This window comes from Myotis davidii, unplaced genomic scaffold (genome assembly GCF_000327345.1).
Source record: "Myotis davidii unplaced genomic scaffold, ASM32734v1 scaffold44, whole genome shotgun sequence".
Lineage (NCBI taxonomy): Eukaryota > Metazoa > Chordata > Mammalia > Chiroptera > Vespertilionidae > Myotis > Myotis davidii.
In genome coordinates this window covers 2,800,683-2,812,972 of record NW_006299705.1, presented here as the reverse complement: position 1 = coordinate 2,812,972, position 12,290 = coordinate 2,800,683, and the positions used below count along the sequence as shown (strand labels likewise).

Genomic DNA, 12,290 nt, shown 5'->3' with positions numbered 1-12,290 from the left:
TCTTTCTTTTATTATTCCTTTTGTTTTTGCCCAGCTAGTGTAATTAGTTGACAGTGGGGAGAAATGAGTACACATACGTATTACCCCTGATATAAATATAACTTTTTCTACATGCCTTTTGTCCAGCAGTAAGCAACAAAATCTATAAAAGCTACCATTACTTTAGAATCTGATCATTGCATTTTTTTACAATATATTCTGTAGAAATAACTCTTAAAAGAAAAGGAGTCCATTTCCACAAAAATTTGCTATATATACTAGTAAAAGGACTGAGATAATTAGATAAACTAGTTTGTTGGTATTAAAATCTCTCAAAATTGTAGCAATTCTCTATTCATGGGGAAAAAGTATATTAACAAATCAATAAGAAAAAATGCAGGACACAGAAGTATTTATAATAATGATATTAATTATGCATAAGAATCAAAAGAGTTCATAAAACAAATGAATGGCCAGGGATTAGGAGTAGTGGGGGAAGGGAAATGGATATGACTAAAGGGTAGCATGAGGGACATCTTTATGGTGATGGAATAGTTCTGTGCCTTCATTGCCAAATCTACACATGTAATCTATAGATATAAAAGCCCAAGTGTCCATCTGACCATCCGACCAGTAGCTATGATGCGCACTGACCACCAGGGGGCAGACACTCAACACAGGAGCTGCCACAACATGCACTGGCCATTTAAAAATAAACAGCACCACAGATCTGGTACCGACAAACCAACACTTGGCTTCCCCCAAGTGGGACAAAGGCCCCACCACCACACCAGAGCAACACCCTTCACACTTTAACCAAATGTCTGTGAAGGTTTTCCCTGCCTCATTTCATTTGATCCTAACAGAAGTCCTGGAGTAGGTGAGACTAGGTGGAATCCTATTTTCTTTTCATTAGCCAGAAAATGGAGATTTAGAAAGCTTAGAAACTTGACCAGACTGAAAAGAAGTAAGAAATGTTGGACCTTCAAAATGACTTCAGGTTTTCTCACTGCACAGAATATAGTCAAACACTGCTATAGTTAAATATTTTACCCTTTGTTCTCCCTGCATGATCTACAATAATAATCTGGTGCTCGCTTCGGCAGCACATATACAATAATAATCTGCTTCGTGTTGATATTTACTGCTGTGTGCTGACAATTACCTGAAAGAGAAACTGGGGTGCTTCACTGGGCTGGAAAAAGTTTAGCTAAATCAAAAAGCAGGTCTAATTAAGTTCATCTATATATAGAAAAGGCTAAGTTGACTCATGCATGCACAGTACATATAAAGCTCTCGCTGGCACCAATTGCACGCATGTGTTTTGATCTGTGATTGTCGATCGTGAATTTGGCTTACACTTTTATTGTAGAGAAAGGGCAAATAACAATACTAAAATGTTTTGATTAATTTCCTTTCAATGTGCACGAATTCGTGCACCGGGTCACTAGTAAAGTGATATAGATCTATACCCAGGCATTATACCAATGTCAGCCTCCTGGTTTTGATGTCATAATTATGTAAAATGTAATCATTTCCAGAAACTGGGTGCAGAATACACAGGCTCTCTCAACATTGTCTTTATAACTTCCTATAAAATTATAAGTATTTCTAAAAAACAGTTTTTTTAAAAGTTGGTGAAGTCCTATAAAATAGTTGGCATACCAAAGTTAAAGGGATGCTCTGCGGTGCTCAGTTTTATGTTGTGATTTTTGTCTCATTGTTTGAAGTTTTTATTTTTTTCCATGTTTTAAGTTTTTTTTTTTTCATGTTAAAGTTGATTGAATATACAATTATTTTAAGTACCTACGTATTTTCCTCATAAGTTATAGAACCAAAAGTACTATAATTTTTCCATGGATTTTCTACCAACTAAATATTTCTTTGCTTTTTTAGTATGTACCCAGAGTTGTGACATCTGCACAACAGAAAGCTGGAAGAACAATTACAGCCCGGATCACGGGGAGATCTGATTTTGCTTCAAAAAACAGAATTAGTAGCAGTTTAGCTATAATGGGAGTTTCTCCTCCCATGAGTTCAGTTGTTGTGGAAAAACATCATCCAGTCACAGTGGTGAGTGCACATTTTGAACCTTTTGTCAAAATCTATGTCCTGAAATTTATAGACCAATAAACACTTAAATGACATGCTGAGAAGATCAACATTCATGATGACTAGTTCTTATTCTGCCTTTTACTATTTTGTCTTTCTATGCTTATTACACACCTGTCTGAATCTGCCTTTCCTCTTTTAAGAAATTAATTTCAGAAACATTATTTCTTCTCAACAGTGTAAAAATGATCAAATACAAAAAGCAACACAATGTGTCGGCCAGAGGATAAAATATAGAAATGATTTCTCATTCATTTTATAAAGAGGCAAAAACTGTTAGTTTATTAACTAGCTATTCATGTAGCAGGTTTTTATTACAAGAAGTACTTCCCTACTTTTAAAATTTTTTAAATTTTTGCTCCTTATTTTAAATTCTTCTTCCCCTTTTTCAATACAATTGTCATCATATTTTTAGTTTGGAAAAAGTTGGTACCTCCATGGAATTTAAGCCAAAAAAACCCAACAAAACAAGTTAGTGCCCCAATTATGCTACTTATTGCCTTTGCAATCATATACAAAACAAGGAAAATAGTTGAGCCTTCTTTTTCTCTTGTGTAAAATGTGAGTCAAAGAGTACTTAGCTCTTACGGTTTATTGTCAGAATTCAGGATTAAATGAGATAATGTTATAGAAAGGCACTTTGTAAACTGTAAAATCAAAAGCAAATAAAAATTGCTAGAAAAGGATACAGGAGCACTATCTGGTTTGGCTCAATGGATAGAGCCTTAGCCTGTGGACTGAAGGGTCCCAGGTTTGATTCCAGTCAAGGGCACATGCCCGGGTTGCAGGCTCAATCCCCCGTAGGGGGCGTGCAGGAGGCAGCCAATCGATGATTCTCTCTCATCATTGATGTTTCAATCTCTCTCTTCCTCTCCCTTTCTGAAATCAATAAAAATATATATTTTTTAAAAGGATACAGGAATACCTTTTCGTTATTTCTTGTACTCAAGAATTACCTCAAAAAGTTTAATTTTTAAAAGTAACAAGATCATATTCCCAAAGAGAAACAGGATTGATTTTCAAAGAGAATTCTCTCACCTTGACCAGTGGGCTCAGTGGTTAGAGCATTGGCCCAAGGCCTGAAAGGTCTCAGGTTCGATTCCAGGTCAAGGGCATGTACAGGAGGCAACCAATCAATGTATCTCTCTCACATCGATGTTTCTCTCTGTCTCTCCCCTTCCCTTCCACTCTCTCTAAAAATCAATGGAGAAAAATAACAGCAATAAAAAACAAAATAATTTTTTTTAAAAAGTTGAAGGCTTTAAAGAGACTACACATGTTTATTTTTAATTTAGATAGCCTTTGTTTTTAGATTAACAATAGAAATTCATATTTTACAGAAAAATAAGGAACTAAAGACTTTTAACGTGTTTCTGAGTTTATCTCACAAGCTGCCCTTTGCACGTGCAGTGCTTCTCCAATAATTGACCATGAATTAGAAAGCCACAACTGCTCCCATTGTTACCTGACTTGGATATGTGACAGACATGATGGCGAGCCTCTCTACAATTTTTCATTTTTCCCAAGAATCAAGATCCAGAATTATCAGAAAGTTATTACTAATAAACCAGTAATCAGGTCTCTGACACTTTAGCGCCATCTGCTGGTTAATTGCTTGCTTCTGGTGCTACTTCATTCTCTACTGGATTTTGTAGATCATGATACCCATGGTAATGTGAATCTATTTCTACAGTTCCTCTTGCCAACCCTCCGCCCCAAAGAAAAATACCTCTTTCAACAGGGTCAGATTAGGTGGTTAGCAACTAAAATTTCATAGTAGTGGCAAGAATATCTCCCATTTGTTATGATTACCCAGTTAATTTATATACAAAGAAATATATAGTATCAAAATATTTAAGATTATTTTTCCATTTCCTTAAAGAGGAGCTCTTATTCTTAAAACAGAATCTAAAATGAAGACATGCATATCTGTATCATAGAGCTTTTGAAATGCATAGTGAATGTTTTGATCAAATATATATAATTTTACTTCAAGTATTTTAGAGATGGCTTTTCTAAGTGGAGACCCTAATCAGAACCTACATGTGCTAGTCAGTGACATGAACTGAGAACTCATCTGCATGACACATCCCTCTGTGGCCTACTGAGAAGCTGTATTGGGTATAATACAGGAAAGCCTTACATGTGTACATATTACACAGATGTATACATGTAATGTGAACTTATGTACATAATACGAACTTGAACATCTGCATGTATAGATGAAGGCAGATGTGTCCTGACTTTAATGCATCAGTGCTCATGTCTCAGATGTTCCTCTGAGCTCGGAGGCAGTGTGCAAGTCCTCCCCTCAACATGTGTCCCTAGTCTCTACTTATTTCTTTATTTAGAAAGTTGTGGTCCATGTGAAGGGAGCACCAGGCCTCTGAGAAGTCCTCCTCATGTGTCACCATAAAAGGTTTAGTCAGTTCCCAGGTGAAATATGACAGGCCTGCTTTATGCTGGTTTGAAGCAAGGACCAGACTGGATTCCTTACATGTTCCCAGGACTGGACTCCACATATCCCAGTGGAGGGCTTGGGGGGTAGGACCCTTCTTCCAGACACCACAAAGTCCCTTTATGCACTTCGCCTCTGTAAGCATAAGATTCCAGCCAGTTAAGTCCTCCTTGAGAAATGAATGCTCCCATGGCTCTCTCTGTGCTCTTCTCACATAAATTACGGGTATTGAGCACATCAGTCTAATTGGCTGTGGGTTTCTTATGGAAAAGGATCACTACTTGTAACCACTACTTCAATTCATTGCTTGACACTTAACAAATGTTGGGTTAAATTATAAATGATAAAATGACATTTAATATGTGTAATTTTATAGGATTATTAAAAAAGATTTTTATCTTTTCAGCAAACCATTCCTCAAGCTGCTGCAGCAAAATACCCCCGGACTATTCATCCTGAAAGTACTACCTCAGCTTCCAGATCTCTCGGAACCAGATCGACTCACACCCAGTCTCTCACAAGCGTTCATTCCATCAAAGTGGTTGACTGAAATGAATACGTTCATATTAAGATCTTTTAAGTGCTCTGGTTTTACCAAGGATTAGAAGTCTTTAGTTTCAAATTTTTCCATATTGCATGAACATCATGGATACATCATGTTCATCTTTTCAGAATTATAAGAGACTTTTTCAAGCCACACCATCCTTTGTAAAATAATATGTAGGATTATTTTAATGTTATTTTTTTAATTTAAGCAATGAAGTAAAACTTTTTTAAATTAAAAAACTGGACTATATTTTTTAATAGGCTCAGCCTGTGGCTGATTATATCATCAAAGTATATAAATCCTGTTTTCTCGACATTATTCCACAAAGCTGAATCATTTCCAAGGTTACTAAGTAAACTTTAAGAGAAGTTTATTTTAAAAATTATTAAAACTAATTGAAACTAAGGTATTTTTATTTTTAAGTGAAAAAGATAAAGACCAAGAGTAGTGATATTTATATCACAGTTTTTTGTGACTGTAGGGTATTTATCTTCATTTTCTAGTAGTCCAGCAATTAAAAACAGGGGGAAATGGCAACACCTATGAATAATTTTTGATGTTAAAAGGAAAAAAATTTACCAGCACAAAAACACAGTTACAGAAACATCAAAAGAAAATTTTCTATTAGAATGATCCTATTTCTGATATTCTTCATTGCCTCTTTGGAAACCTCAGTTTGGAATCCATATTGTTCTCTCTAAACATCCAGTGTCCTGGAGTGGTGTTGCCCTGGGCAACTCGGCAAATCTGCCAAGCCTGCGTAGAGACTTCAATGCTGGCCAATAAGAAGAAACCATCTGGGCAAAACTGACCAAGCAGTACAGAACCAGGCTTCTAATGATTCGTTGCTGGCTGCCTGGGTTAAAGTACTTATGGGTGCATAAAACATGAGTAGATTCTGAAGTATCTGTCTAGGGCCTCAATTTCCGTATTGTTAACAGGAGTGGATAGATTTAATAATCTGAAGCCTCTTCCATTTTGTACATGACCTAGTTCTATGCTCTAATTGTATTGCAGGAAACAGTTTTTCTTACGTCCTTACATTGTTAACAGGACATCAGATATCCCATTTTCTAAAGGGGCAAATCAGGGCTTTTCTGAATTATTAGAAGTATCTGGCCATGTCTTAAAGAGTATTAATTAGATCCTTCTTATGCCAAACTTGTTCTGGGTTCTGGTCCAGCTACTACTGTAGCAAACAGCTCATGGGTTACAACAAACACAAACCAGCAGCACCTCATCTGCTGCCTGTACAGAGGGCAATCTCCTTGCCCCCTTCCTCTCCCTGAGGGCTTCCTCCCCTCCCAGTCCAGTCATGAGGGACAGGCAGGCTCCATTTGCAGTCCACTCATGCAGCCCTGAATTAGCACCCATTGTGGTAAACAGATCAAGTCTTCCTTTCTCCCCGATATGCATAGCCATCCCATCTCTCATCTCTTTGAAAAGAGTATCCTTGAGGTCAAATAAGTTGTGCTTGGTACCAGGTGATGGCCAATATGGTAATTCATCCTGGTCTAGGCTCTCCCTCCGTCGCCATATCACCCCTTTTCCTTCACTCCTGCTCCCCTGAGTTCGCATTCCTGAAAGAAGCAGTGGCACGTAAACTGGCTTCAGGCTCCGCTTTTTTAAGAACCTCAATTACAATTAGGAGCAGTTTTCAGTGTGCAAGCCATAACCATGTTGACAAACTTACGTCAATATTATGAATACTGTAATTAAGAATATTATAAATCTTTTTTAAGTTCTGGAAACTATATGGTATAAAGCATCAAGTAATTAGTGTTAGCCTAAGTTAACATAAATTCCACAATTAAAACACTTCATGCAATAAGAGCATGCATTCATACTTACTTTTCTATGAAGAGGTTACCCAGGCTTGGGTGGGGTGGGGTGGGGCAGGAAGAGGAGTAGCAAAATCAGTAGAAACTGGCCAGACTGAAGAACAATGGAGACAAGACGTTTCACTGAACACCTTTGTTAAAACTTGGGAATCATGTGAGCATGTCCACTGTCCTAAACATAACATTAAGTGGGCCAACGATGTAGAACTATAAATTCATGGTAGAATAACTGGATTGAAATTGCTCATGATATTATTTCTGGCCTTAGAGACCTAGAATCAGAATTTGAGAATGGAGAGACTTAAATTATAATGAATAGGTGCATATAAGCTGCCATAAATTGGTACTTGATTTCATGTTTAATAACTTTCTCAGATTACAAAAATTATACATGTTCATTGTGGAAAAAATTGGAAAATACCAAGAAGTACAAAGAAAATAAAGTCACCTATAATTAAGTCACCAAGAGATAAAAAATATTGGTATACTTCTGGCCTTTCCATACACACTACACATATGTGTTACTTAAAGCCAACAGTGACCGTAATTTCCAAAGCCAGTTTCACTCACGAGAAATAACAGTTAATGAGGTCAATACTATGGACATGAGCCTACAGGCATTCTCCCTTCCTCACCAAACTGCTATGGCAGGGATTTCTCCCATTTTTTATAAAGGAGGAAATTGGAGATTTGGAAATTTGAATATTAGAATGCCCAAAGTTTCATAATTTAAAAATGGCAAAATCACAACTCAAAACCATGTGTATCTTAAAATTCCCGGTTTTCCTGTATGCCATGATGCTGCTCTCACCATGATATTTTTCTAAAACATGAGGTACAAAATCCTCCTATATTATGCCATCATATATGTTACATCAAATGACAGAAATGGGAAAATCATATACAACTTGCCTTAAGCAAAAGCCAGAAGTGTTTTTTGACTTTTCAGTTCAGTGGTTGGGAAGTAGAATGCCACTTTTTCATCTGCTAGGGATCTATTTCCACTATCCTCATAGCTGAAAATCAATCCTGCTAGAGGGACTTCATGGCATTCAAGAGCTGAACGGCAAAGGACTGGATGCTGAGTGGGAAATCATTTAAATACAATTTCTCTAGGCATTTATGAAACTGTATATTTCTTGGGCTTTGAGTTAGTTTCACTTTTGAATTGACGGATCTTTTCTGGAAAAAAATAGCATGACATTTATTATTAATGGCTAACATTTATTAAGCACTTACTATGTGCCAGGCACTATTACACACTTAATCCCACAACAGCCCTTCGCCAGATGCCTTTTTTCCTAGTTAATAAACGAGAACATTGGCACAGCGAGGTTACAGAACATCTCAAGGTCACACAGCTTGTTAGCGTTGGCGTGCAGACATGAAGTTCAGAGCCCATGCCCTGCATCCCTTCAGAACGTGCCTCTAGGCACTCCCCGGGAGTTCTTATGGATACACTTCCCCAGTGCTATGAGGACAATGTCATGGAAAGTAGGCATTGTCCAGGCACTATTCCTTATACTTGAAACTCAATATTGGATCAGGTGTCTGATTTGTGGAAGTATGGTCTCAGCTTCAGGTAAAGCCACAGCATGAAAAAAAATGGCAGATGTTGCTATATTTTGCACGAATGGTTATGATTACATGTAAGTTATAACACCACCTAATTTATTGATAAGTTTTCAAAGCATCTTCCCTGACAAGACAATCTTCGGCAGAGTAATTTTTAGCACTAACCTCAGCTGGCAAAGCAACAGGCTGCCTGCTCTTTCTTTCAACCTGGAGATGACATTTTCAAATGCACTAACTTGCCGTATCCCAACAGGGGCCAAGTAGCCTCTGGAGCGAGACAATTCTTGGTTGTGGAGAACTATCCTTATGACCTAGTTCAGCGTTCCTGTCCCCGTCACCTCCCCGATTCTCCCTGTCCTCCCCGCGCCACCCCACACACACATAAAAATACGCCTGTACTTTTTCAAATGCCCACTTAACACTGAGGACTGAAAAAAACAGAACAAGTACTCATTGAGTCACTCACCAAAGAAGCTGCCCATGCTGACTGAAGCCCAGTGAATCCCAAGCTGGGACCGTTGCTGTTCAGGGCAGTGTCTCTGCCAATGGTCCCCTAACAAGGGACCAGGAGTGTGTGTCTATTGAAAACTGTCACTCACCAGCTAGTTCTTGGAAACCTGTGTGGACCAGGTCTTGGTACAGGTGCCTGACCAGCACGGCCTGCATCATCAGGGCCCCATGCAGCCAGATGAGCAGAGCCCTGTGGCCGTGTTCACGGAAGCTGTCCTGTCCTGTGCCACACACACAAGGTGAGAGGCAAAAACACCACCTGCTGCTGCTGTCTCTCTGTGCCTGGGACCTCAAGTCTAACTGTAACTCCTCTGCGGCTGCTCTTCTGGTGATGGTTAGATCAAAGCCCCAGGGGAGGAGAGCCCTTCCAGCTGCCCCCACTGGTGCTGCTTTAGGGCGACCAGCGTGGGGACTCACGCCAGCACTGGCCATGCACTCACTGTGCTTGACACAGCCCAGAGGAGCGGACTCAAGATTTCACAGCCGCATCCCTGCCCTGCGGAAAGGGACAATCTTAATGAGACATGGAGCTTTTTAAACTCAAATTTAAAGTGTCTATACCACCTGGGGATCTTGTTAAAATGCACGTTCTGACTCAGTCATTCTGGGGTGACGACCTGCGTGTCTAAGAAGCTCTCGGGTGCTGCTGCTGCTGCTGCTGCCCATTACCCACACTCTGAGCAGCAGCAGGTAGCAACCTGACACTCCAGTTTCTGGTGGAAGTCTGCATTCCCTCCCCTCTCTGGACCAGTGAGTGCTGGGCAAATACTAGTACTCCCTGGATACCTAACCCCTGAGAAGTGTGGGGGACGTGCTGGGATGTGGAGATGAGAAGCCACTGCCATTGCAGTAGGAGGTCACAGTCACAAACACAGGACAGGCTTCTGGCTCAGTGGAGTGTGTGCCCAGGAGCTGGGCCTGAGCTCGGGGAGGAAGTTCATGGGACAGACTGTTGGAGGGACTGGTGTTTCAGGGAGAGCGAACTGTGCACATAAAGAACGTACTCTAGGTGAACACTCTGATCTTGCCCTTGCCCAAGTAATTTTCCTTAAATACCATCATTAACATGCCATGCCTCTGTTCAAAAGTCCACCAACTCCCTGGTGCCACTACCAGAATCACAATATAAGTGGATTGTGAATGTTACTGTTATCATGCCAACGAGGGTACAAACTGCATCAAACATGTGCCATGGCTTACTGAGCCGATGGACCCTCACCTGGCAGAGGTAGGCCCCGTGTAGGCACTCTGCAGTGTTGGCCTGAAACATTTTAAACGCCCCCTACTCTATGGCAAGTGCTCAGAGGGCACACTGTATTTCCAAACCATTTCTTTAGGCCAAGAGCGCTTTCCAGAAGACAGCTTTCCTAAAGACTTCACAGAACATATATGTCTAATTAGCAACAAAGGAGAAATAACAAAGAATTCTTTTCAGAAACTATAGTCAATATTCAATATTTTCCCTTTTTTTCACATGAAAATGTGTCCTAGAATTAGCCATAAAAAGCACCATCACTTGTGGTACAAGTAGCACGGGGTCAGGGGATGGGCTTCTGTGTCTACAGTCCCCAGCAACCAGCAGTGCAAGTCAACGGTAGCATGGGGCTTGTTCACATCTCATGATACCCACATATGGGAATTTCTATAAGTAGAAAGTTTTCCCAAGGCAAGTGTTGGCTTCTTTGTTTATAAAGTTAATTGGTTGATTAATGCCAAACAAGCTTTCTATCTTTCCTAGGTTTGGGCCAAATCATTAAAAAGCAAAGCTAAGGACTCCAGCTGACGTGACCTCACTAGTTCTGACAGCTGGAGTCTTGGCATCCTCTGAGAGAGCCCTGAGTCTGTGTCCCTGGCACTTACCTGGAAGATCTGCCACAGGAAGGACTGCTGTTCCCGACACTGAATGCCTCTGCCCACATCACCTGGGGGTGCTCACCTGACCACTGCTCCTCGATGGCTCTGATCTGGTCATCTGTGAAGTTCCTTGCTCGGGCCGGCCTCTGCCACTCGCTGGCCTTCAGCCGACGATAAGCCAGGTTCCAGAGGAGACGGTCAATATGCCTGGTCTCCTGGCTGTGATCTTGCTTGAATGTCAGAGGAGAGTTGGTTGGTGCGTCCCTGGTGCTCTCACCATGCTTCTAAATTGAAAGTAATGGTATCAAATGATTTTAGATATTTTCTGCTTATTGCCTTATTTCAGAGCAATTATTTTCAGATATAACTGGTAAGGGGTAACCAGGACGACCTTTTCAATGTTATCTATCATTGGATCATTTTTGTCATTCAAGATGGAGACAAAAAAACGAATCCCTTAATAGGGCGCTGTTATCAGAATGTCCACAAGAGAGCACTATTGCTACTACTCCCTTACTAGGGAGCTGTTCTCAGCAGGTCCATCAGACACTGCAACACCTCCCTGCAGGCCAGAGCCCTCTAGGTCTATCCTGGGGTTTTCTTTTCAGACTGTCAGATTCATTTCTACCGCGCTGTTCTCAGAATGTGAGTACTGTCTGCCTGACACAGGAAATGTGAGGGATGTTACAGTGTTGTGTCCCTTGCTTCTGTCGCAACCCACTATTTCCCCACCCCCAAAGAAAACAGAGGTGATGCCTTGGCTAAGGAAATGTCACCACAAAAAATGCATTTTTAATATATCGTCCTTCCTTGCCTCTCTCCAGGCATAGTATCTTTCTGCTTTTATGAGCATGTCCACAACAAGGCTGTGGTTGCTCTGGGAGGCCACCGCCAAGGCAGTCTTCCCTTGCTGAAAGTTAAAAATGAAAGTGTCAGGTGGGATGGCCTAGTACTAGGCGGTTCTCAACCTGTGGGTCACGCCCTCTTTGGGGGTCGAACGACCCTTTCACAGGGGTCGCCTAAGACCATCGGAAAACACATATATAATTACATTACGATTCAGAACAGTAGCAAAATTACAGTTATGAAGTAGCAACGAAAATAATTGTATGGTTGGGGGTCACCACGACATGAGGAACTGTATTAAAGGGTCACGGCATTAGGAAGGTTGAGAACTACTGGGTAGGTAGGCGCTCTAGTTTTAGAACAAGGGAGCCTGGGTTCAAGTCCTAACCCTACTGCTTCCTTGCAGGGTGAACCTGGGCTAGTCCTTAGCTGCTCTCCATCTCAATAACTACTTCATGGTGTCGGGGTGAGAGGTATATAAGATAATGTATGTAATGCCCTTAGCATATGTCATGCATGACACATGTAAATTGTCCAAGAAATGCTAGATATTGATCGTGTCTGGTGC

General features: G+C 40.5%; 2 protein-coding genes across 4 annotated transcripts in view; one reads left to right on the top strand and one right to left on the bottom strand.

The window, feature by feature from the left end:
- Nucleotides 1-6,927, top strand: part of POC5 (POC5 centriolar protein) — a 32,777-nt gene extending 25,850 nt beyond the window's left edge. For all 3 annotated transcript variants that reach the window (XM_006775451.2, XM_006775449.2, XM_006775450.2), the window contains exons 11-12: nucleotides 1,876-2,052; nucleotides 4,956-6,927. In XM_006775451.2, coding sequence (XP_006775514.1) covers nucleotides 1,876-2,052; nucleotides 4,956-5,099 — 321 coding nt within the window. In that variant the 3' untranslated portion in view covers nucleotides 5,100-6,927. The remainder of the gene's footprint in view (nucleotides 1-1,875; nucleotides 2,053-4,955) is intronic.
- A 1,061-nt stretch (nucleotides 6,928-7,988) lies between these two features.
- The window catches only part of ANKDD1B (ankyrin repeat and death domain containing 1B), a 39,031-nt gene continuing 34,729 nt past the window's right edge, over nucleotides 7,989-12,290 (bottom strand). The window contains 4 exon segments of the mRNA XM_006779642.2: nucleotides 7,989-8,119; nucleotides 9,112-9,243; nucleotides 10,959-11,160; nucleotides 11,691-11,786. Of these exon segments, the coding sequence (XP_006779705.1) occupies nucleotides 8,058-8,119; nucleotides 9,112-9,243; nucleotides 10,959-11,160; nucleotides 11,691-11,786 (492 nt within the window). The 3' untranslated portion in view covers nucleotides 7,989-8,057.